This window comes from Venturia canescens, chromosome 2, assembly GCF_019457755.1.
Source record: "Venturia canescens isolate UGA chromosome 2, ASM1945775v1, whole genome shotgun sequence".
NCBI classification, from domain to species: domain Eukaryota; kingdom Metazoa; phylum Arthropoda; class Insecta; order Hymenoptera; family Ichneumonidae; genus Venturia; species Venturia canescens.
In genome coordinates, this window is record NC_057422.1 from 13456687 (window position 1) to 13483632 (window position 26946).

A 26946-nucleotide genomic window follows, 5' to 3' on the forward strand; every position below is an offset into this window, starting at 1 on the left:
ATGCTAAACCATGTTAAAAACAAAAAATTTCAAAAAGTTTAGAATTTTATAAAATTTGGTGAACATATTCTTTAGTGCCAAATTTGGCAATACAAATTTTTTAAGATTTTTCTTCTACACAGTTATCGAGTAATTGATCACTAAAGTTCACGTGTATAAACATAGCGTTTTCATATATATAGGTATACATTCCGAGCATAAGAAATCTGCTTTAATGCGTAATTACTCGATAACTAAGTAGAAGAAAATTTTGAAAAAAATTGTGTTTTTGCACTTGATGTTGAACAACATTATCACCAAGTTTGATCAATTTCTTAATATTTAGACTTTTGTACCGAAACTCCTTAATCGAGCCAATGACAAAATTAGGTGCTCGTGGCCACAGTCATGAGTATCACTGCGGCAATACTGTAACGTTTCTAGCACTGATTTTAAGGTAGATCGTGCCCGAAGGATCGTATCTCATGGGTGTCTAAATTGGATCGATTTTTACTCCCTACAATTAGAAATATAATCACTTTAAATTAATGTCAGAGTTATTCATTCGAAATTGTAAATACATTTTTTCATTTTATTTTTTGGCGAATGAAATTACAAGCCATTAATTAATCGATGATTCCTCACTGATTGAACGCGAAATTTCATTCGTCTCTGGCGAAAATCCTACAGTTTTTTATATTAAATATCGCATTAGAGAACGCAAAGGGAAAGCACAATGGGAAATGGATCGAGAAAAAAGTATTAATAAAAAGACAGAAGGCCGTAACAGAAATGGCTCGAGCTAAGAAGAAATAAAATGTCGAAATAAGCAAATGTGAGGTTATACGAGTGCTCATTACCAATTTCGTTATATCTTGATTACTAGCAAGACAAAATCGTTTCGAATTTTTCCCCAGACAATAAAACGAACCCTTTAAAATTTGATATGCGTTCCAGTCGACTAGACATTTAAACTCTGCGTAAATTTCAAGACTTTCTTAAGAAAATCGTTTCGTGTATAAACTACCTTAAAATGTAGAAAAAAAACGGAAAAACGATTCAAGTGGATAATCCTGAAATATAATCTGATGAGATAGTGAAACGTCGAGAATTTCTATGGGGAGAAACACAAGAGTATCAATTTAATAGAATAATGGAAGCATTAGCTCGTTTAAATTATCCTGAAGCTCCGAGCAAAACTCACAAGTCGAGTTTGCTCGAGCACCAACGATGTTGGCCCGAAAAAAGGAAGCTCTAGCATCGAACTGGAAGCTCAAGAACAACACGCGCGCAGCTTATGTCCGCTGGTGCATAAATCAATGAAAATAGGGATTAAGTTCAAAGCTCCAGGGGGATGCCAACGAACTAATGAATTTCCAGTTACGAATTCTTGCACTGTTACTAAAGCCACTTAAATGACCGTTATGTCCGCCGTTGATTAGTATAGACGAGCCAATATATTCCAGGGCATGGAAAGGGGCCCTGTAATTGCCGGAAGTTTCGCAAGGTTTTTGATCACGTTAAATTTTCTCGGTGGGGTATAGAACGCTCGTGTGGATTAGTCCATGCTGCGGTGACACTGGCTACAGGCTGTTTCCAAAACTTTCTCCAAAAAAGGCCCGCAAAAGATCGTGAGTTTATGATAAGAAAATTTGAAAAGCATTTTTCCTCCTTGATTTCAGGCTCGCAAGCCTTTAAGTATTCAATGCCAATCGAAGCAGCAGCGTTGCACGGAAAGAACGGAAGTTCGCTCAAAATGAAAACACTTTTTCCCCATGACTGGTTAAAAGCATGCTGGGTTTCTTACCTTCTAGTGAATGAATTTTTTATAAAACATCTTCGAGAAATATTGCCAACAGCTTTTCCCCTCACAATCTGATCCTTCATCTTTCGCCACTCACACACAGCTTTTGAGGCAACCGGTACAACTTCGAGACAACCCACCGAGAGGAACGAAGAAAACGCATAAAACTTTTATAAGACGGGACGGTGGAAATAACCGGAGGATGAGCATGCAGCGAAAGGGAAGTGGGGAGAGGGAGGCTAAGAGAAAGAAAGACGCGTGCACATGTTCGTCTTTTCCGAGAGATACGGGATAAGGCGGATTAATGAAATGGTGCACGGTGGTCGCGATTGCCGTGTAACAAGGATAGAGAGCTCGTTAAATCCTTGGCTCTGTGACTGGAAAACCCATGGGGCTTGCGGCCCTGGGCGAACTCTGTGGGAAAGCTTCCTGTAGTTATAACGCTCCTGCGGTCTTTCAAGAAGTGCATGTGCTAATATACTGAGGGTGCTGCGAAACACATTACACACGTTCAGTTTCCCATTTCTCCCTTTTTCCCGCTTATTTTTACCTCTTTTTTTCTCATCACCTCTCTTGCTCGCCACGTTCTCGATCCTCTCTCTTCCACTTCCCTTCGAACCATCGCATTCTGCGGCGAGAACATCGTAAAATCTCGTTTCTCGATAAATCGAAGGAGGAGGAAGAGAGAGAGAGGGTCCGAGTAAAAAAGCAAAAAGGTCGGCAAACGTTGGCAGGGAAGGGTGAAGGGCTCGATTTTTTTCAAGAAGCTTCAGTAGTAACGGAGCCTTAGAAAGCAAGTTTTGGTCAGTTATTTCAATCGCTGAAACTAGTCTTCGAAAAATATAATGGACAAATCATGTGAATGTAGAAACAGAAAACGTATTTTTAATAAAAACAAACGAAAATAATTACTGCGAATTGTTATTTCTCCTTTAAAAGTGATTTCGCGATAATAATTTGACGTAATTGGACGAAATTCATTTTCCTGAAGTCACCAGATTTCGTCAGGTTATATTTTATGCCCTCGCACTTTACGAGCGTGTACGTTCAGTCATTAAAATCTGCACTGAAGTTCGAAAATGAATTGCACAAAATGTGGGTTGAATTTAAATGAATAATGCTCATGAATAACATAACTGACACAAGAATGCACTTGCAAGCATCTTCCTCAGGTACACGTACCCAGCAACAGTGCCAAAATTGTCACACGGGGATGGGATCGCCTGCTTCCTCGTCGTAGGATCCACGAATAGATTTAACGTCACAGTTTTTTATAGTGCTCAATATTAATTCGAGCAGCTAATTGTTTTAAAAAATGTGTTCAAAGTATCGTCGAGAAACTGACACCGTCGCGAATATTTCGATCCCAAAGAACTTTTAAATCAGCAGAGCACACAGCTAAACTTTAACCGCGTAATTCTCACCCGTTCGGCCTCCTAAGAAATCGTGAGTTTGGCCTGCGAATATAAAAAAAAGAATTTCGCACTTCGTCGATCTTCAGTTAATGGAAAAAAGGAAAAAGCTGTTTTCAATGATGCTGGTGCGTAAAAGTTGGTCTGCTTTGTACGTGTTAAACATTTGATACATCTCACGAAGAAAGTGCACTGTGCGATTTACACTCCCTTCATCATTTCCCTCTGAGCATCACTCAGTAATATAGCTACACTTCAATTTCCTATTAACGGAGGATGAGGACCGCGAAAGAAAGAGAGCAAACCGAGGGAATGGCTACATCATGATTTTCTGATGGGCTCCTCCGACATTCGCCGGCACCCACTCACTAAAAACGATCAAAGCGAAAATTTCTGCTATGTAAAAAAAAGAAAAGAAAAAAGAGATAAAAAAAAAGCTCAGACCAAATATAGCTCGGCTTGAACTCCCTTTTGATTTTCTCGACGCACCGTGATTCTCCCTGACTAAGCTTCCCCCATAGTCACGAGACGGCGATTATATATACTTCATTTCCATCCTATCCTCCTGCCTCTGTGATTACGACAGGCTATTAAAATCAGAGTGAAGCAGAGGATCGTAGTACCACGGAGCTCATATCACGTTTGTTCAAACTTTCAGTTCCACAAAACAGATATTTTACAAGTCATACATACTCGATATTATGCTACGCATGCCTGCTTGAAACGTCGCTTCCTTTTGCTCGTTACGGTCCGTTCTCATTTTTATTTGCCTTCGTTTAAACTCGTCAAATATTTCAGTCTAATTATTCGAATTCAGGGACTGGACTGAGGTCGAGGAAACCATGAAATATAGAGAGTGGGAGCTGGTGCTGCAATAAAAGGGTCGATCGAACTTTGGGGTTTGATTGGTGTCATTTCATCCGAGCGGTGATTGGCCTTCGATGCGGCCAAAGTATTGACATTTTTTACTGTAAATCCTGGCGTACCAGTCAACCTGATTTCCACCCTCTGGGTCCTCATCTGAGTGCGAAACTTTCAAATGCGGAACTAGCTCACTTAGGATCTGACGAGCCAACAGCGTCGGTGTCCGCAGACAATTTAAAATCCCTTGAAACCGTTGGCTTTCGTTTTGAAACTTTGGCGAATGTTTGTCAAGCATTTTCGTCACTTTCACTCTTCACCGCAGTCTTGCGCGCAACGGGCAGAAAATGGACGTTGATATTGCGTAACGTAAGCTGAAATTTGGGTTAGCGCAGTTGAGAAAAATGTCGATCTTATTTGTAGTGTAAAAGTAAAAGTTGTTTTTTACAACAGTTCCATCTGGTGATGAATTTCAATAATTCAACAGAAAGTTCAGCATTCCCACAGATTAGTTTTTATTCCATAAGTCCAAGTAATAGCGCAACGAGGTAATAAAGTGTCGAGTTTCTTCTCCGTATATGCCAAAAGCTTTTTACTCATACAACGTGTGTTATTCGTGGAGCAACGTGAAACAAGATTGCAACGCTGGAAGGGGCAGGGTGGAGGGGTACCAATAAAAAAATTGAATCGCATGTGCAACACATAATGGGAAGAACGACGGGAAAAGGTCGACGATCGTATAATTCTTGCGTACTCAGGAGAGCTTGCACAGCTTTATGGCAATCCCGCTCACTATTAAAAAGAGTAAAAAAGAGCCATTAAAAAAAGTCATATAAAATGAGAGCAATTTCTCTGTATAGCGAGCTTCATACTTTATGCGTCTGTTAAGTGCCCGTTGCGGTCACGTCGAGCATATGACGTCCAGCATGCTTTTTATGCGCGCCGAGCCTTAAGAAGCGCAGAGCATCGACAAAAGTATTTTCCTCTCATTTTATGAAGACTTGAGGAATTTGTTTGAAAGAAAAACGTACGTTTTCACGTGCATTCAAAACTCGTGACGCATCCACGAAGCACCAACGTCTATTCCTGTTTCGCATTCCTCTGTATATAGTTATAACGATAAATAAACGGTTATGAGGATCGTGCACGACGACGAGAAGTCGAAGACGATTGGGGGGGAGTGAGCCCAAGTTTCCGGCAAGTAATACGTTCGGGGCTAACAGATAATTATCTCAGTCTGACGAAGCACTCGAAGCTCGAGCTTTTGTCTTCTCTTGCTATACTCGGAAAGTACGGTCACAGTCGTCTCGGAGTCAGCCTCCAAGACGACGACGTTGCTTTGTCGTTGAACTAACGCAACTCAAAGTTAAGAGTAGAGTCGTTAAGACACTTCTCCGTTCGTCGTACACACTTTTTGCCACAGAATTACTATTGCCTCTCATATTGCTGTTCGCTGTCGAGTTTCGTGATTTCCTTATTCCACATAGAGCCCATCCCGAGCGTCTCATCTCGATGCGAGTTAACGTACATCCTCAGCGACTCTTATAAAATGATAAACAGAGAAGCTCCCCTCATTATTTCGAGTACATGCCTGTTTTCTCAGAAAGCATCAAATGAGTTTAATGAATATTGCACTTTTGTCGCAGTCTTTTAACCCATCGACGGAATTGATCCCTGGAAAAGTCTTCCGATGAAAAAAACCAGGATTTACACAGCACATTAATCAGCTGTAGAGTCGCCCTTGGAAGAACTCCCTCCAACTTTCATTCAGCCTCATTCTCGTCGAATGCACCAGCCAGAAGATTTTTATAAACGTTTATTTTTTCATTTTAAACTCCGTACAGACCTCCCAACGTATAAGCCCTGGTATAATGATTGTCGTAGTCTTAGTCTAGGCAGTAACATCGATCGGCTAAGATAAACGACGCGAGGGAATCTGATTGTCGTGACTGGACATGGCGAACGCGAAGAGCTCGCTCCTAATCCCTTAATGGCTTTGGAAAAACGTCTCGTAATGTAATTGGATTCCTCTTTCTTTCTCTCTCTCTTCTTTCTCGCTGTCCCCGCGACCCCAGGCTTTGTATACTCATTCGTGTATTCCCTCCCACGTGTTATTCTACCCCCCTGCCCCTCCCAAGCTGCAGACTCGTCTCTTCGTTTCTCAACAGGCTCCTCTCTGTTTTCATCGACTATTGTTTTCTCCGCGTTACAAGCTTTAATGGATTTGCCATGGCCCACCTCTTTCTTCTACCGATTGAATTCTATATTTTCTTTCTCGACCCTCCTCGCGCAAACGCTTTTCTTTCTCTTTTTACTCGCCATAGATATACAGCCTCGTTCCACGTTCCATGGAATCCTCTCATTTTACGAGGAACAACTGCCAGCTACCGATAAAAGATTATATATGAGGAGTTAGGTAAAACTCGATAACTACCCCCATCTTTTATTCCTTTTTCATCATCATCTTCGCAGATATACGATTGCAAGCTTTTCTCTTGAATTAATCGGCTTCCGAGTGATCTCTTACTATTGGAATGGCCTCGTCTCCTCTTAATCTACTTATCATCAAGTTTTATCATGAAACTGGCACATTTTCTTTGTCCAACTTTCGGTAACACGTTGACCGATGTCCCAAGCTCTCTCTCCCTTCTTTCTCTCTCGCTGCCTTTTTCGTTTTATCTTTGCATCGTTCATTTCACGATCTACTTCGTAAATCCGGGTCGACTGATCGAATACTCTACTGAATCATATTGACGAGGGATTCCCGCTCTTCTAGATGACTCCAAAATGTATTCAAACCCCAATAAAGACAAAATCAGTTGCAACTAGCCACCCCTAATCAGGTACACTCTATTCCTTGAGAATCTTTCTCATTCGTGAGTGATGGAATAAAACGTTCTCGCATAATGACTCGAGCCACTCGAGTGGATCGTTTTCTGCATTCATTCCATTACCTCGCGGGATAAAACTTGGTTAGGTAAGACGATGGACCACGAAGTTACGTAAGCAGCAGACAGTGGTGAGAAGGAGGAGAGATTTCATTGTGTAACTCACCGTCTTATTGGTCTAGTCGCGCGCCGTTTATGAAACTGCGTCTACTTTTAAGCATCGCAGAGATTCACTAAGGGATAAAAGAGAGAGAGAGAGAGGAGCGGGGCAAGGGGGGAGGGGAGGGGGAAGAAGGCTCTCGCTATCTTCTTGGCGCAACGCAACTTCCCCAAGGGTCCAACGATAATTATTTCTAATTTGCGGTTATGCAAAAATACGTAAAGCTTAAGTACTCTAGATAATAATACTGGAGGATGTGTCGTGGCTACACGCCGCCCTTACACACCAAAGTCCTCTTCGTGCATAAACGTACGACTCATACGTATATACATAGGAATACATTTATATCGTACACGAAGCATGAACGCTGATTCTCGCGGGTATCGTGCATTTTCTTCTCGTGAAATGCTTGCTCTGGCGCCCAGCGAGCGAGCTCCTCGACGAACACGTTGCACCATCCTGGGGGTAATTCTCTGAGAACGATTCTTTCCACTATACCCATATGTATTTCTGCTGCCTCCACTTATCGTTCTCATCCACGCGGACGAGAATCTTGCAATGCTTTTTATTTTTTGAATCTTGTCGTTGCTCTCACGTGCCAGATCTCGTGGTATTAAAATTCATAGATCTCGTGGAGTCTCGATAAATAAAATAGAATTTATAAGAAAATGAGGACAAACGGAATTGGCCGAGGCGTGGATGTTTTTCATTGGTTCCAAAATATCGGATGGAAAAATCAACGGGATTATCCATTCCGAAGGTGGTGATGAAATTTCGCTATCAATTTTCGAACTGAAATTTGGGAGGACAATAAATGGGATTTTTACTGCTCGAAGTTTACACGTCGCTGTTAACAGCTTCGGCTTTCGTAAGCTGCTTTTTTTGCACCGCTTTTGCAATGTGATCGAGAAGCAAGAGAGACCGAAACGGATACGAACTTATGCTCGATCGTCGGTGGATTAATGTCAAATAGTTTGAAATGCAGCGGTGAAAAATGGAGGGTAAAACTGACCGAAAGGGTGAGGCAGGTAGACGGAAAAGAGAAAGGGTGACGGCGAACCGGAGAGGGTTCGAATTCGAGAGGACGGCACAATTGAATTCTATGAAGCCCGAGCTTCAATTAATTATGCCGATTAACATTCGCTGCGGGCAGTTGAGGGGGATGAAATAACGAAAATTTAATCGAGCAGTGACGATCACTTCCAACTGATTTGTCGAATGTGTTACACGCGTTACCAATTTGTGGGGACAACTCTAATAAGCATATAAACGAGGGCCTGTCGAAGCTACAGTTTCGGGACTGGACGTTACAAATGAAATCAATAACATTGTAAATATCGATTTCTCATTAAAAGTCTCTTCGAATCCAAAAGAAAGTCAGAACTGCGCAATCTTGTGCCAAATGTCCACGAGTACTCAACGATATTCCAACATGAATGCCGAAAGATTGAATTTCTCATTTTGCAGTAGCAGCAGCAGCCTTCAAATCGATGACAAACTACAATCGCAATATTTTTAACTGGCCAAACGACCTCGTGGTGGCTTCTTTAGAATATCAAAGGCATATTCCCCTCTGAGTCGACCACCGTTGAAGCATTTGTCGAGGCGCGTTGCGAGCCTAATCACTGTGACAATTAATAAGCACTAACGACGGACGAGCTCGCGTTTACGCAAACGTATAAATGACCTTCCGCGCTAACGGACACGGCCACCACGCCGAGTTCGACGTTGGGAAAGTGTTTATTGGCATTTGTGGATGTGAATTGAGGGGTGGCGTTATGTAAATCGGGTAATGAGAGCATATACGCTTCGAATTCTCGCGAGCCTCTCATTATCCAGAGGATCTCTCCGCTCGCTTGTAGAGGGCGTTATATTTTGGCTTTCTCACACTCTGTTATTATTACAACGAGTATACACTTCGTTTTATACATACGCATCTCTGCCTATGTACCGCCCATGTATTTGTCCGTGTGGACACTCCAAACAGGTGTTTAGTTTCAGCAATATACTAATGGTGTGTACATAGAAATATAGAGAAACAAATATACGCTCCGAGTATATTTACAATGAATTAACGTTGGGGCGCTAATGCAAAACCTCTCGGAGCTATACGAATTCTCTTTCCCTCTTTATCCTACGGACTCGCAAACCTACGAAATTTCACTATACATCCTCCGGCACCCCCTGTATACGTGTACACTCCCCATTAGTTTAAACAGATTCCTCAACCCTCCTAGAGTTCTACACGGTTCGTATTGTTTCATGCATCTACGCGACCTTCGTTATTTTACTCTTTTTCGTACATGCGAGCCTCTCTCGAGTATTTTCGGCTGGTCTGTTTAATGCGAGTGGGTCATTTGGTTTAATATCTTTCGAATATGATCGAATTCGAGGGCCACGATTTATGGCGATTGACGAACGGTTCCTATCGATTCCGGTCTCGGAAGTGTTGGGCTTCGATTTATTCTTTTTGATGTTTTACGTCGAATGGTTTGCAACATTTGATGCTGCAAAAGAGTTTTGGTTAAGGCAGATCGTGCCCGAAGGACCGTATTTAATGGGTTTCTAAATTGGGTCGATTTTTCACTTCCTGATTAGAGATATAATCACTTTAAATTAATGTCAGAGTTACGAATTCGAAATTCATTTAATTTTTCATTGATTAATGTGTAAATTTCAAGACTTTCTTAAGAAAATCGTTTCGTAGATGAGCTACCTTAAGACATGTCAATAGGAACAGTTGGCACGACTAAAAATACTAAAATTCAGGAATAAATGCAAACAGCAGAGCGACTTTTTCATGGCGTAGACACAAAGTGGAAATCGGCGGTTGCTAATTTATCACTTGACAAAAAGAGAATCGAATGCTTCATTCGTCAGTTGAATATCGCAGCTTTTTTCCAATCCTCGCCGTCCGAGTAATTTTAACATAGGGCGCGTTAAATAAATGGGATTTCAATGAAATTGAAAAGTAAATTTGATTGAGGAATTACTACTCACCGGAATCGGGCACGGACTGGACCTGATCCCTTGGCAGTGTGAAACCTCCAACGGAATTTGGCGGGCAACCATTTCGAGTCTGCTGCGATCGGAGAGTGTGAGTGGTGTGCAGCGAGGGACCGCGCGGCGGGACTTCGGGAGGTGCTGGCTCGGGGGGCGAATCTCTGCCGTTGTCTGCGAATGTGAATATATTCGTGCTAACCTCAATCTCAGTACATTTGTCGATGGAAAATCCACGGGTTCGCTAACGAACAATTATTTGCTGCAAATTGTAATTCTCGAGTTAATATTTTATTTACTTTAATCAACCGCAGTCCACGCATCTCAAATCAGTGCAGAGAATATTGTGAAAAAACAATTCCTTCACTCAAATTATGTCGAACGACTTCCATCCACGCGAGTTACACGCATACGGGCAAAAAAAAGTCGTGCCATTTTCGGGTCGATACCCGAAAAACAAAAACATCCTATTTCTACCCCATCATAATTTCAATTTATGAAAAATATTTTTCTACACAAAAATATCACGAAAAACTCATTTTCACCTCACCGCAAAGGGGCTAATAATAATTTATAAACTTTATTTCGAAGACTCGTATTTTCTCTTGGGACTGTACCATAATGAACGTTGAAAAACATCGAGATTGAAGAACGAGCGTGGGTACAAGATATTCCTGGAGGAACTTGCCGAATGCCAAATTGTGGTTATTGGTTATGGCGTATTATTCGATACACTCTACACTGTCGGACGCTATAAATCAATACCTCCTGCGGCTGGTGTCCTAATACATATAGGATTATGTGGTATATAGACATAAATATATACGCATGCATATAGGTCTGTACGAATCTGTACAAACTGTGTGGCCAGTATGCCGAAGCACGTATACTCGCTTGTATCGCGAAGATATATAATTTGAGCAATGTGTAACCATTAGAGGGTTGTTAATGTAACAGAGGACATTATTGTAAATCAACGTTAACCGAGAATATCCAGAGAATAGTGTGCAGTGAGCAAGGATCTCCGAGCCTTTCGCCGAGGAGCGTAACTTAATACGAGCTTCTCGCGAGCAGCTCTTATTTTCGGTAAATATATTGAATTTTGCATATGAAGTTAACAAAAGTAGGTACGATGAGCGATGATTCAGCGGCGAGGGATGAAAAACCTGAGCGAAGGTCCTTAATGGGAGTGATTCTGAGTGAAACTCGAATGAATTATTCCGAGCGCGAATTGCACGAGAAAAGCAGCGTCGTGTGTGCCCTTGTGAACAAACGTAGCTGCTCCGAAATCGTCGAAATGTTGGCTAATGGACGAATTGAATTATGCGATTAGTCGGGAGTGTGGTTGGGACATCGAGAAGTTTATAGGTGAAGTATGATTTGGGTCTCGCGAGCTTCCGTCGTCGATGGTGAGCACACGCGTTGTCGTTTCATCAAAGAGAAACGTTGAGGACATTGAATAATATAATTCAACTGTATTGTTGATTTAATGAGCTGCACGAGCAGTGAGCGAAACCTTTGCGAATTGTTGTTTAATTAGTTGGACACGAGGGTCTCAGCTTTGGAGGGAGACACGTAGCAACGACATAGAGGCAATGAGAAAGATAAAAATCTCAAAATGATTTCCAACCTCTGTGTTCTCTCGTAGTTTGCCGTCAGGATCCAACTAAGCGCATGTCAAATGCTGCTTGTATGTATAGGTTTATGTTATACGCATATTCGGTATGAGGCTATAACGCGAGGTGAGAAGCCATGCACATTTTGCCTCGTTGTTAACTCGCCAACCGATCTCCGCCCTCGCGAAATACCCTCCCCACTCTGCTCACACTCTCTCTCGATACGCGTCGTAATAATAATAGTTTAATTAAATCGTACTGCGGAACGTTCGCGGAAGGCTCGAAAAGTCCCCTCCCCTGCTCGCTGAGCGCGTCCGTCTGGCAATGCATTTCTGTCACCTGCAGCAGCCGCATCGTGTGTGCAACCCCGAGGATCGAACATTTTCTCTTTCCCTCTCTTCTCCAACGCGTTTGAGCTCTATAACGGCGTCCCCCCGCGCCTCGTATCTCCGAATACTTTATGCCATTGAAATATATACATTCGTTACAGTTATTGAACAATTTAACCTGAGCCTCTTTCGCCCTCTGGCTGTGTCCCTCTTTTTAAAAGTGCAACGAATGGTGTGAGTAACACGTGTAATTCCCGTAATTCGTACGTGTCGGCAAATCGAGCGAGGACGCACTCGATGACCTTTATTATCAAACGAAATAGAAAATAATGTTGTCGAGCCGCATCCCGGAATGCTCGCACGGGGCCAGAACTCTCTCGCATGAGCTCGCATTATGAATATCGAATGGCCGATACAATCGGGGTTTTTATAACGCGACAAATCACGCGGATTAAAATGACGTTGCGGGGATAAAAGCCCGCGAGAGCTTAGCCGCCCCCTTAACATTGCGGAGTCAATGCAACAGCTAATTTTATTAATGCAATCGCCATAGTGCGTTATCGCCGCTCGTTACATTTTTCATCGTTCTCCTTAATGAGCTGGTGGATCGCGTGTCATCACTCGTAAATGCTTTGGCTGAGGGAGTCCAGTGTTCCACCGACGCGCCCGTGCCATTGGTTTTTAACGCCATTTAGTAGGAGTCCGGATCATTTGATGGCTAACGCGAGCATTTTGGTGCAGTTTTCATCGAGCAGCAATTCAAAGTTTCTTTTTTCGTACGCAATCCCCAGGATTTTCGAACCCTTGCACAATATCTTCGTACTGATCAGTCGTTTCTCACTGTTTTTCGAAGCACCCGTGAACAGTTCGGATCCCCGATCCGTCCAAGTCGAAGATTCGCACTGCCGCCTCGCAGCTTGGTGAGTTGCGTAATTGGATTGAAGGGTTCGTGAGGATCGAGCGAGTAGAAGAGACACGGCAGTTTGGGGGTGCGTCGCTCTCGCATAAGGCCATTTGCCCAGCCAATTATGGGTTGCGATGGCACCTTACTGACACCTAGAAGCCGAGCGCGATCCTGTAGATATTCCTCATCGGGGATTCTCACGGTGTTCGCTTATATCTCTCCGGACCCTTTAGCCGACTACGTCGCGTCTCCTCCGGACGGAGACGCACATATATGCGAGGAACGGAGTGTCTGCGTGTTATATATCGGGGCAGTGAGATGGCCGTTCATCCACGGGGGTGCACCTCACTGCCGAGAGGAAAACAGACACCGAAGCAGCGGAGATTCGAGTCGAGGATGTAGAGAGTTAACCGGCAGGGATTGAGAGAGTGCGAGAGAGGGAGAGAGAGAAGGAGAGCGGAGATTCTCAGTAGAACGAGACAATATTAGTCAACCGCCTCGCATGTGAAAGGGATTCACGGAGAAGAGCAAGGTGGCGGACAGTGATTTGATGCGGTTAGCCGTTCGCATCGGTAATTCGATTTAATGGACCAACGCCTCTCGCCGTCTCCAACTCGCTCCTCCGCCCTCTCACTTTCCTCCACTTGTATACATATTCATGTAAATACGAATTATTTCCTGCGGCAGAATCGACTCGCGATGGCGCGTATGCATGTGCTACGAGGACCAACCACAGACGCTTAGGGAGAGAGCCACTGGTTTATGCCAGCTTCCAATTCAACTCGGCATGACTCCGACGCTGACGTGCCGCGTCCGAACGAATCTTCAATGTCAATCAAACCTTCGTGTATTCCGACTCCTTTTTTCCCATATTTTCGAAAAAAAACCTCGTTGCTCTGTCCATTATTCGATTCTACACCACTCAGTGACGTGTCGATTATATCATTTGTCATACTCCAACAGCTCTGATAACTTTAATGACTTTTATTCAAAGAACGACAGCGAACTAACCATCTACACGAAGGTTTGAAAATAGTTAGAATTGCTACGCCGCCACTGTGTCAGGGCTCCGTGTCGCCCATTTTGCAGGGTTGTGTCAAAAACGTGATTTTCATTTCTGAATTGCTTATTCTACAGTTGAGCATAGTCAAATTCCAAGAACTCGAAGTGTCGCCGATCCGCCGAAATGTGTGAAAATTCACTAGGGTACGTAACAGAATTATATTCCATGTCTCGTTCTCGATGATAATTATGTAGTCATGCTTTGTCATGCTTATATTCACAACGTTTACTGTTTTATTCTGAAACAAATGACCTCTTGTGGTCATCTTCCCTGTCTTTCCTCCTTGATCTTCATATTGTTTCGTTGTGCTTACGAATCAACACGTTTATTATAATTCTCAAAAAGAAAAAAGGAAATAATCAAGAAAGCGTATTAGCATGTCGAAAAAACGCTCAAAATCTCGATCGCGAGACTCGAAGCGCAGAAAGGACGAAAAATTGGAAAAAATTGAGATGCAGATCGTTAACCTAACAAAGGTTGTCGAGGCATTAGTGAAGCGACAAGAGGATGATCCGCCGACTAACACCGAAAGGACCCAAGAAGCAGAGGTCGTAACCTTAGGTAAAACCGAATTAAATATAAATTATTATATTCGGGATCAATAAACTCATCTTTCCACACGAAAGTTGAGAAGTGAAGCCCACACGGCAACACTCGGTCCATACGACCTTATTGAAATTAAATTGCGAGTGAGTTCAATAAGAACGGAAATATCGCAAATGGCACAACAAGTGCTCGTATTATTTATTTTTTTTTTTTTTTTTTTTTTTTTTTGTTTTTCCGCAATCCCTCAGAGCATGAGACGGACAAGGACACCGAGTCTCAAGACGGTGCATCGAGCATAGACTCCGATCGCATTCAGCCTGATCAGGCGAGGGAAATAATCCCAAATACTGAGACTGATCAAGAATCAGAAAAAGACAGTGTCCTGAAAGTGCTCGGAATGGATCCAACTTGTTCCTATAAAGAGGTTAAATATCACCCAGAACTGTTTAACACATGGTTGAAGTGGATGATCGAAGGACTGCCAGAGAAAAACAAAAAAGAGATACTTGAGACATATAATAGGAAAGGCGAGTTTTACACAGAAGCGCCGAAATTAAATCTGGAAATAGAGCCCTTGCTGAACGAAATTGCAAAAAAGAGAGACCAACATTTTACGGAGACGCAGAAGTGTGTCGGAACGGCTCTATCGGCTCTGGCCGCCGCTGTCTCCATGTTAATACAACCACCAGAGGACGGGGTCGATGAGGATCTTCTCATTGATTATATAAGTCAGGCAGGCCAGATCCTAACAGATGTTTTTCATCAACAATCTGTGGCGAGGAAATCGTACATCACACCACAGCTAAATAAGAACATCAAACCAGTAGTAGAGTCCATGTTGTCAAAAGAATGGCTCTACGGGGATAATCTGAAAGAAAAAGTGAAGGACGTTAAAGAAATCGAAAAAGCCTGTGCCGACATTAAAGAGAAATCTACTCCAAAATCGACCACAAGACCTCGGGACCAGGGAAACGGAAGATACCCATCGGCGAATTATCGTCCGATGGGTCATCAACACAGGCGTCGACAGTTGAAATTCAAACCGAAGTCGTATCCAACATCTCAGCGCCCATACAAATCGACCGCGCGAGCGACGAACCCGTCATCATCAAGGAGATAAACGGGGTAAAAAATATTGCAGGACGCTTGCGTCATTTTGTTAATCAGTGGGAAAAGATCACGTCAGACAAAATCATTTTAGACTACGTGAAGGGGTACAAAATCCCATTTACAGAAACACCATATCAAAGGTGGCCTCCGAGGGAAAAACATTTTTCCTCTATAGAAAGGGAAAAAATCCAGAAAGAAATCGATATACTCTTATTAAAGGGAGCAATTGAAGAGTGTGAAGAGTGTGAGGGACAGTTCTGTTCCCCATACTTTCTTGTACCAAAATCCGATGGTTCAAACCGTTTCATCTTTAATCTCAAAGAATTAAACAAATTTATTAATCCGCCCCATTTTAAATTAGAGGATATGCGATCAGCATTGGATCTCATTTCACCAGGAGATTATTTGGGCACTTTGGACCTCAAAGATGCGTACCTTTTGGTCCCAATGTACTGGGATCATAAAAAATTCCTCAGGTTCAGGTTTGAAGGCCAACTCTACCAATTCTCAGTTCTTCCATTTGGCCTGTGCTCAAGTCCGTACATATTTACCAAAGTAATGAAGCCAGTCGTTAACAAACTGAGACTCAAAGGGATGTTATTAGTGTTATATTTAGATGATTTCCTTTTTGTTAACAAATCAAAAATTGAATGCGAGGAAGACATGAAGCAAACAATCAGATTGTTAGAACAATTGGGTTTCATTATAAATTTCCAAAAAAGCTCGCTTGTAGCGAAACAGAGTTGTAAATATCTGGGCTTCATTATTGACACGTTGGAATTTTCTTTGAGATTGACCGAGAAGAAAAAGGATCAGATTATTAATTTTGCAGATGATTTCAAAGTCGGGAAGTCATACAAGATCAGAAAATTTGCCGAACTCTTAGGTATTCTAACATCGGCTTGTCCAGCAGTAGCTTATGGTTTTATACACTGCAAACGATTAGAAAGGCAAAAATACTTGGCGTTAAAGGTTAATGGTGGAAACTATGAAGGAAAAATAGAGATCGTCAAATCAATGGTAGAGGATTTGAATTGGTGGAAGGTAAACGCAAAAATTGGAGCGAATCCAATTAAAACACACAAGTTCGCGATTGAAATTTTCTCAGACTCGTCGCTAACGGGGTGGGGCTGTTATTGTAAAGGTTCAAGAGCACATGGTTTTTGGAATGCTCAAGAGAGAAAGAACCACATTAATTACCTCGAGTTGCTTGCTGCCTTTTTTGCAATTAAATGTTTTGCGTCAGAACGGTCAGACTGTGAAGTTCTTCTCAGATTAGACAATGCAACAGCCATTGCGTACGTCAACAGAGCTGGTGGGGTGCAGTACCCACATTTAAGCGAATTATCGAGAAGGATCTGGGATTGGTGCGAGAAAAGACATATATGGCTTAAGGCATCTTACATTGCCTCGTCTGAAAACGTGGAAGCCGATAAAGCATCTCGCTATATAAACATTGACTCCGAATGGGAGCTGTCTGAACACGCATTTAACGAAATTGAAAACCGATTCGGCCTTTGTTCCGTCGACTTATTTGCATCGCGATTAAATAAAAAGTACAAAAAGTTCTATTCAAGATTCCCAGATCCGGAGGCACAGTCAATCGATGCATTCACCGTATCATGGGAAGCGGAAAAATTCTACGCCTTTCCTCCGTTTGCACTAATTATGCGTACTCTACGCAAAATCATTAACGACAGGGCTGTAGGAATTATAATTGTACCATTGTGGCCCACACAACCATGGTACCCACTCTTCACATCGCTTTTACTCGAACCCCCTATAATTTTCCAACCTAATAGCAAATTATTGAAATCTCCTTACAGAAACGAGAGCCACCCTCTGTCATCCCAACTTTCATTGGTGGCAGGGAGATTATCAGGTCAGCGTATTTGAAAAGAGGAGTTTCGGAGGAAGCTGCGAATGTATTGTTGAACGCAATAACGTTGTCAACACTTAAACAGTATGAGAGCAGCTTGAAGAGTTGGTGGGAATTTGCTCAGCACCAAAAAATTGATATTTTTAATGCCAAAACCTCAGAAATACTAAGTTTTTTAACGAGTTGTTTCAATAAAGGGGCAAATTATAGTTCGCTTAATACACGTCGCTCTGCGATCTCGTTGATATCTGTCCATGACATCAATGAAGATAGGTTAATTTCAAGATTTTTAAAAGGAGTTTTCAAACAGAGGCCGACCAAACCTAAATATGCTTCGACGTGGGATATTACTCCGGTACTAAATCATATAGAACAACTAGGTCCACTGAAAGATTTAAAAAAGAAAGATGCAGCTGAAAAAGTAGCAACCTTATTAGCATTAGGAACTGCCCAAAGACTGCAATCACTATCACTAATTAACATAGAAAACATAGAAAAATCGGACTCAGGAATTCGTATAAAAATAACAGAACAAATAAAAACCTCCAAGCCCGGAGCCTTTCAACCGGAATTGAATTTGCCGTTTTTCAAGAACAAACCAGATTTATGTGTGGCAACGGCGGTCTTGGATTATTTAGAATATACCAAAGACTTAAGAGATATCAAGACAAAAAGGCTGTTCATCGCCACAATGAAGCCATATGGCCCAGTATCAGCGCAAACCATTGGCCACTGGATTAAATCTATGCTAGGAAAAGCTGGAATTAATATTGAACAGTTCACGGCGTACAGCACCAGACACGCAGCGGTATCAGCAGCATATAAGAAAGGTGTGGACGTCGGAACAATAAGACGAAGTGCAGGATGGTCACCTAATTCAGAAACATTTTTTAAATTTTATAACAGACCAATCCAAGCGCCGGACGATCAGTTTATACGAGCGATCATAGAATAAGTTTAACTTGTTACATGTTCAAATTAAATAAACGTTAATAAAAACGATTGCCTCATGAGAGGAACATCGAGAATTATCACTGAGCTCTAAAGAACTACATAATTATCATCGAGAACGAGACATGGAATATAATTGAACAATCAAACGAGCCCGCCGAAGGCGGGCGAAGTTCGATTGAAATTATATGAAATGTCTCGTTCGAAGATGATAGTGACCCACCCATACTTGTGACCCAAACACCCGCTATCATCTTCAACATAAAGTGGTGATAATTCTTCCGCTCACAAAACAATATGAAGATCAAGGAGGAAAGACAGGGAAGATGACCATTTGTTTCAGAATAAAACAGTAAACGTTGTGAATATAAGCATGACAAAGCATGACTACATAATTATCATCTTCGAACGAGACATTTCATATAATTTCAATCGAACTTCGCCCGCCTTCGGCGGGCTCGTTTGATTGTTCAATTTCATTCGTGCTTGAATATTTATACGGAGAGATAAAAATTGGGAAAATTACTGTGACACCGTCAGGGTTCTACATCGCCCATTTTTGGAGGTTTTTACCAAAAACATTGTCATTTCCAAGTCAATTCCGAATAAAAATTTTGAAATTGCGTATTTTGCGCTGACAAAGGTTTCAACTGTGCTATTTTTTCCTACGTACCTCACCGAGGAAACATTGTCAAATTCATGCTGATTCGATGATGAACTGTACAGTAGAATTATTAATGCCCTCTCGCTATGGTTAGTACTGTTTTCACAATCGAAATTTACAGTTGACGATACTGATATTTGAGGAGCTCGTTTCACAAAAACATACGTTCCTAAGAATTGATAAATATTACGATATAGAAACCTACTTACATGGCACCATAGTAGTTTTTACTGGAATTGTCTCTCCGTTGTATCGTAAAAACAAATGAAAATCCGGCAGTCTAAAAACATCTAGTGCTTCTGTGTGCGGGTGTTTTTTTTTCGTTGACTTATTTAATTCGAGAAACAAAGTCCATTAACGCAGCACACGATGAATTTACGAGAGATATCATTGGAAACAACTCCCAGGGAGAGGAACAAAAACATTGGTCCATGATTATTCGAACCACATTTATCCGCGTGGCTATGGATGAAGCTCAGGGACGTTAACGATAGCCTCTGAGCCTAGGGAGAAGAGAGAGGGCGAGGTCGGGTTGCCAGTGGACAGGCTACTATATCTCGGGAATTTTCGACAACGATATATTTTAATGCCAGCGACAGAGTAGCGCGCGCGGTGCGCAGGGCTATCGATGCACCGGCGTACAGTGTGTCCGGTGAATTTACAACGGGGTTTGGCGCTCGGGCTACCCTTCGTTTTCTACCCTTTGCGTGCCGTATTTTCTCCACTCCCGTGGACCAGCGCTAGATATCGGGCTGGCTGGAAAATCGTAATTTTCTCGTTCACGTGGAGCGTGTGTACCTTTTATCGAAAGTGAAACCAGCAGACGATTAAAGCCACGTTGCGGATAACACCGTTGAGCCTGTTTCCCCTTTTTTGTTGCTCGCGCACAAAAACACCGGCGTTGTTGGAACAAACTACGATGTTGATGAGTACTAATATGTTCAGCGGTGCATGCTCCATCGGGCAACGGGCTTCCGTCGCATTTTCGAATCTCCGAATAAGGACGGATCATTGAATAAATTCATTTGGAAATTCCTGTTGCGAAAGAGATTAATGACGTCGCAACGGACATTCTGGAGATGGGCGATAATACCGTGGCGAGGCCGCGCATCGGTAGCGTACTCAACGAATCGCCGAGGAAGGTATAACCCGATTCCAACCGCGCTGGCTCCACACACCGACAGAGCAGAGGTACGGATCCCCTGTCCGAATGAGACAACCTCTTGCACAAACGTCCGAAGGATCCAAGGCAAAGCGAAATCCAAATGACGATGCTCCCCGTGTACATGAGACGAAGTTTACTGGGAAACATGCGGATGAGAGCGAGAGACCGGGATGCGGAAAGGACAAGAGGGCTTTTGCTGGAGCAGAAGATATAGCAGATGGAACGAAGATGGGATACAGGTTCGGTCGGTATCTATAGTGGGAGGGCAGAGCAAGGGGTAGACGAGTTAACGCAGCGGGTAAACTCTGACCGTTGGGAACCATTTGCTAATAGATGCCTCGACATCCCGCCATTAGACCGCAGGGACATTCCGCTGAGCGCAATATCCCATCGGAGATTCGGACGCGAATTACCCAGCGCCGCTCTCTGTGCTCATCTCTCGCTTCAGCCTCGCTCCTCTCCTCGACACAGAGTCGGCACAGCGATCCTGTTAATTTCAACGGGCGAAGCAGTGCAATAACTATATAACGTCAGTGGTTTGAGTCATTCGCAAAACGTCAGCTCTGCCCCGTCCTCTATCTAAGGAGCAAGATATTTGGCTCAGTTCTACTCTGGCTGTCGGCTTGTGAAATACGCCTTTAGACAAAGCTGCTTCCCCTTTGTCAGGGAAAGAGCCAAGAGTACGGGGGGAGCCAGGGCGAGCGAAAACGAGGGAGTAATAGAAATGTGGAAACCCAAAATATGATATATTCCGTGCTGCTGATGCTCGTGGAAATCCGGCTGACTAGGCTTCGCCTTCATCTCCAATGAAATATTCAGAGTTACCAGAGATTTCCAAAATTCTGAATTCCTTAAAGCAGAATTCCACAAACTCCAGCTCGGCAACGTCTTCTTCAAGGTTTCCAATCGTCCCAAGATATTTTTCTCCTCAATAATCGAACTTCCATTCATACAAAATCGTGGATGCTGCTCCCCAGCAGCACCGGCGTCTTAAGCTCGCTAAATAATTGCTACGTTGATCCGTCTGACGACAAAAGTCCGAGGAAAAGAAGGAAGTGAAATGTATCTCGCCACATATTTGTGGGCAGGCGAGATGGTACGGGGGCAAAGTAGAGAGGAAGAGCCAGCGGAACGACGGAGGATGAAAGGAAAGATGGGAGGAAGAGTATCAGAGGCACCTTGAAACGAGATCTTCTCGAGTTCATTAAAAAGTTAGGTGAGCCCACTAGTTTTCAACGTCGTCGTCACAGCGCTAATGTTACGACCTTATACGGTGTAACGCAACTGTTGGATTGCTCCTCCCATGGATTTACTCTCTTTCCCTTCCTCCTCGAATGTGGCGACGACGTAAATCAAGGCTGAAGAAAGCAAGAGAAAAAGTGCAAAGGGAGGAAACCTGGGAGACGGCGAAGGCATGCCGTCGCCCGGTGGCTTCGGAAGCAACTATCTGTGCACCGTCTCATCGGAAGGTTTGAAAACTGCGTTATCCAAAGAGCGAGAGAGCTTCTCGCTGTTGCATATATAGAAGGGATGCGGTGTCGCGTTGCGGCAGTGACCAAGGCAAAGTGAGTGGGCCTCGTTGGCGCCTAGGTACATGCAAGCACAGGAGCAGCCTATAGTGATGCAGAAGCTCGGTGAGCTTGAGTGGCACCCGGACATTGTAGGACCTACCAAGGAATAGAGCGTGCTTATGTATACGAAGGAGCAGAGGTTGGAGTGGCTACAGTGCGGCGTCCGAAGCCGCAAAAGCTCCGAGTACGAGGCCTAAATACTCTCGGCGTTCCCTAAAACAATATAGCAGCCGAGGGCCCGTTAACTTTACAGTGACCTCGCCTAACTAGCCCGGCCGAGCGGGGTAACTGTTAACTCGGTTACTCCCCGGTCCTCGTAGTGTGCGACCCGCGGACTGGGCGTTCCAAAAGCTTCTGCTTACTCTTGTCGGCTCGACACACATCCACATAACCCCTTAATACATACGCGCACACGGTTACGTGTTGTACGCGCGATCCTAAGTGTTGTCCGTGTACAGCGGTAGAAGTAGAGTTACCGACGAGTTCAACGAGAGCGAGCAACCAGCTTGGCCAAAGGGACGCTCGAGCGAGAGAGCAAAATAGAAGCGAGAAGGATAATAGCCACGAGCTGCAAGCTCGTTCCTCTATACAACGACCACCATGAGAAGCACGAGGTCGAGAGACCGTTGTGAAACCAGGGAGAGGAGAGAGCTCCTCTTTTCTCTCCCACGATCTTTCTCCAGCATCCTGACCCTCTCTCTCGCCCTATCGCAGCCTCGCTTGGCTCCGGAAAACCTACTGCTCCCCTCCCCCCTGGAAACCACTCTACGAACGCGTCTTCCGACGCATGGACCCCATGCACGTGGTCAACAATGGACCCAACTCCGGAAACAGAAAGTCCTTGCTTATTTAATGAGCGACCGCGTAAGGTAGTTTGCCGATTACTCCATTGTTGTACGGATTCCAGGCTTCTACACCTGCAACAGCTCTCTTTCTCTTTCTACCACGCGCTTGTACATTCACATCCACACGGGGTTCGTACAACGGTGAATCTCTGGATGAAATATTCCGTGGCAACGCACTCGACCTCTGTCCTCTCAGATTCCCTGGATTTTTATGTTTTGAGCTTGTTAGTTTTATTGTTTTCCCAGTTTTTGTTGTTTTGCTTCGGGGAAATTTAAACATCATTGTTGAAATACTGAGGTTGAGTTGCGGCGCTGCTGAAATTATTTTGTTTTTGGCAATCCGATTGTTCGATGGAGCCCCCCCCCCCCCCCCCCCCCCCCCGCCGAGCGCTGGGCTCCTTCGGACCGTGTTTTTTTATGGTATTTTATTTTTCATCGCTCATTTGCTCTTTCCCTTGGATTAAACATCGCTCCATCCGTTCACTATATGAATGCGTTTATCGCTGCACAGATATTTCATTATAAATAGTACAACGTCGTTTTAATAGCGAGCGAACGCCCGTCGATCCCCGAGATAGTCGATGTTAAATATTCCGTAATATAAGAGCAGCAGGAGTAATCGCATCTCTCTGTAATCGCGTTCGTGGTGTGACTCATTAACTTAACGCGCGTGTGAATACTTTAATCCGTAATGGAGTTAGCGAGGCTGGTGACGCGGCGACGAGGACGACGAGTCGTACCCCGGAAATCCAGTCTCTGTGTGTACACGGAAAATTCAAACTTATAATTGCGAACGAACGTCCGTTTGAATTAGCATTGTGACTTGAGAGTCCGGCCTCCCGTTCGGGGCCCGCTCCCTCTCGGCTGCATTCATTTTCGTCATGTGACGAGTGAGAACATAAATACGATTCCCGTCAAACTTTGTTCCCGTATACTATCCCCCGTTAAGCAGGTTACTCACGCGGTCACGTGAGTTTTATCCTATCAGCTAATCGTGTTTATACCCTCAAACGTGCAGGCGAAAAAATAATGCTCTTTATGAACCGTTTTCGCTATTTTTTGCTCATCGGGTTATTACTGAGATGAAAAAATCAATGAAATTTATGGATTATGCAATTCGAGGGTGACCGAAAAGTCATTTCACCGTTCATGAAGGCTTTTTTTTAATAACAATATCGAGATTTTATAAATCCATGGAAAAGTCATTTCACTTACCATTATTAAGGTGCATTCTTGTATGCTCGTCCGGAAAAACTGTCTCGGAACGATCGCTCGCGGTTGAGCTCGAACTTATGGCACTGGCGAGTCCCCGTCGCGATCGACGGCTGAGTGTGCCACCCGCTGAATTCGTTTTCTTTGATGGCGCCGCGTAAATGGCCTCGCCTGCTGTTGATGTTCGAATGAAAAGTGAATCGTGAAATTAATGACGATTAGGGGGTTTTATAAGATTTTTCATCGTGCGTTTCATTAACGAAAATTTCTGTGATTTCAATTGTGGCAAAAATCATGAAATACATTCAAATTGCACTAACCATTGCCATTGCGCGAAGTTCTTTCCGAGGACACACTCCCGCTGTAATGATGCCGTCGAGAGTTGGTACTTTCGAGAGGAAAAGGCGATGCCTGACGATGATTTGGCGTCAACGTAGGCGGTGGAGTTGGAAATGGCGTTGTTGGGTTGTCAGTTGTCGCTGCACCCTCTGTGTCTGAACCTGTGCGGTACGAACGGTCACCGACGCCTGGAATCACAAATGAAGTTAACTCAATCGTTTTCCTTCTCATCGAATTTTTTTTTCTGGTTTATAATAATCATGGTCAAAAGTATCAATAAACGTCAATGAAAAATCTACGTGTCGGGCTTAAAATTTGGAGTTTTTCATGGTTTTATTTGTCCATTTTTACTTTACAACTAAAAATAACTTTGTGACTCTCCTTTCCTAGGTTTATTGGTCTCAAGACGACGGGGTACCATGACGTTGTCTGTGCATGTTTCACTACAAAAATGCATCCAGCATTCTCGCATTTTGTTCAAATTTCTATTGTGTTATTTCATAAATTTTGAACTATTTCAAAACAAATTTTCTTTTACGAATTTGACAAATAGGTAAATAAAAAAATACGAGGACGACGCTATGAAAAAAGTGATAACATCTGGCACACCTTCGTTGTACGAAAGTTGACAAAGATCGATCGTTAATATTTTTTCACTTTTTGAGAAAATGAAAAAAAAAAAAAAAACAACACTGGGTGATGAGAGCGAGCATTATTCCGAGAGGGATTAGATTACGAATCGAGTAAACACCTGGTAGAGGCTCGGGTTTAAAAAGGGGAATGGCAGAGCCACTTTGTAGGAGTGGCCAAAATAATCAACCGTGAAAAATGTGAAGGGATTACCGCGAAAAAAAATTGCTTGGAACATCATTTTCGTAATAGTCAGAAAACCGGTGAGATTATTCATATTTTTTGTGAATATCTTAATATTTGGAAACACAGAGGCATTTTGTTGCTCGTACAAAAACGACATTTCTGGGCTTAATTCTCCTGAATGGAATCATTCGAAAATTTTAAAAGATTATATTCAAATCGCGATTAGAGATTCAGGAATTCGGGTTCGAACTTTTGAGTCGATTTTCGTAAATTTAAAAAATAGCTCCACTCCAGAATTTAAATCGGATTGAGGCAGTTTTTAGTGCTCCAGTTTATTTAGAAATTTTAACAAAGTTTTTTTTTAAAGAAAATTGAGCGTACTCGGGGACACAACAGCTTTCTTGTTTCCATTAGAAATCATGTTTACAAGCATGAAAAACGTAAATAGGACTTTGAAGGTACGAGAATAAAAACATGCGAGTTATTTTCTTTGACAATTTTGTACTAATTTATGAAAAAAAGTGTAAAAAATTTAACCGTAGTCCGAACAGTGGGTGAACTTACTGAGTGCGCTATTCTAATTGTCCGTTAAATTTCCTCCTTCGCGAGGTTTCAAACAAAGGTAGTAAACCATGGAGGTCTTTTCCTCGGTGAGAAAAGAGCCGGGAGAGTGGCAAAGCGTGCAGGAAGAAAATGGGACAAGGAGCCGCCGCGGGCTTGGAGAATCTGCCTTTATCACGTGCGCGTTGGAAAAAGGAAAAGGGCAAACCGCATCGTTGAGAGGACACAGAAAACCTCAAGGACGACGAGAATTGAATCTTGTTGGTAATTAATGAGGAAAGTTTTATAAATAGCCGAAGGCGCAGTCATTAAACGTCGTCGTTCAAACGTGTATCCTGAAACTGCTTAAGGCGTTAACCACCATATCGTACAGCTCGTTTGTACCTCGTCGTGCTTGGTACCTTCTTGCACGTTAAATTACTCGATCTTTCTCTACCCTCGATATTTGCTTTCTAAGCTCTTTCGAATACGACGAAAACAACGATCAGGTTGAACCGAGGTCCAAAATGCCTATGGATTTTGTGGAACTTCCACCATCCCTTTAAAAAAAAACGTTAAAAAAAATAAATCCATATATTTCGTAGACATAAAAAACTGTTCGTCGACCAATCAATGTGTCGTGATAATGATCGAAGAACGCTGCGTTACTGATTTTACTTATTAATGGAAACAGTAAAAAAACGACTCTGCACCTCGCCACAAATTCTAAATAAGTAAAACGTCACATGTGGAAGAATCGTGCCCGTTTTCCAACGCACAGAAAAAACTAGATTCCCGAAAATTCATAGTAATTTTACGAGGTCAAAAGGCAACGGAATTGGAGAAAACGAGGTTTCCACGTGCAGCGTAGGGCACGAGTGAACGTAGACAGTGCAATTTCTATTTTGGCAAGGCATCCGTTTGTTGACATTTAAGCAAGGCAAGAGAGAGAGGAGCTGCAGTAGAAAAAAGAAGATTGAGAAACCAGCAGAAAGTGTACGTATGGAAGAGAAAATAAGGTCGGAACAAGGAGATATGAGAAGAACCGAATGTGGAAGAAGTATACGTACGAAGGTGAGATGTCTGAGAGTGAGTAGCTGTGTGGGCTACGGAGACTGTTCGTTGAACGAGGGGATATACCAGTGGCGCTCATATTGCTCGCATTAAACTTTCATATTCAATCTTGCCACCCACCGTTGGGGTTTCTCAGCCCCGACTCCCCGAAAACCAACATAGAAAGAGTAATGGGAGCGAGGACGAGGGAGAGCGAGGGAGAAGGAGTTTGTGTGGGT

General features: G+C 43.1%; 1 protein-coding gene across 6 annotated transcripts in view; it reads right to left on the reverse strand.

Moving 5' to 3' along the window:
• The window catches only part of Ten-a (tenascin accessory), a 468764-nt gene that overhangs the window by 248690 nt on the left and 193128 nt on the right, over positions 1 to 26946 (reverse strand). For all 6 annotated transcript variants that reach the window (XM_043413134.1, XM_043413136.1, XM_043413137.1 and 3 more), the window contains 3 exons: positions 24280 to 24486; positions 23963 to 24133; positions 10105 to 10278 (listed from right to left, as the gene is read on the reverse strand). In XM_043413134.1, coding sequence (XP_043269069.1) covers positions 10105 to 10278; positions 23963 to 24133; positions 24280 to 24486 — 552 coding nt within the window. The remainder of the gene's footprint in view (positions 1 to 10104; positions 10279 to 23962; positions 24134 to 24279; positions 24487 to 26946) is intronic.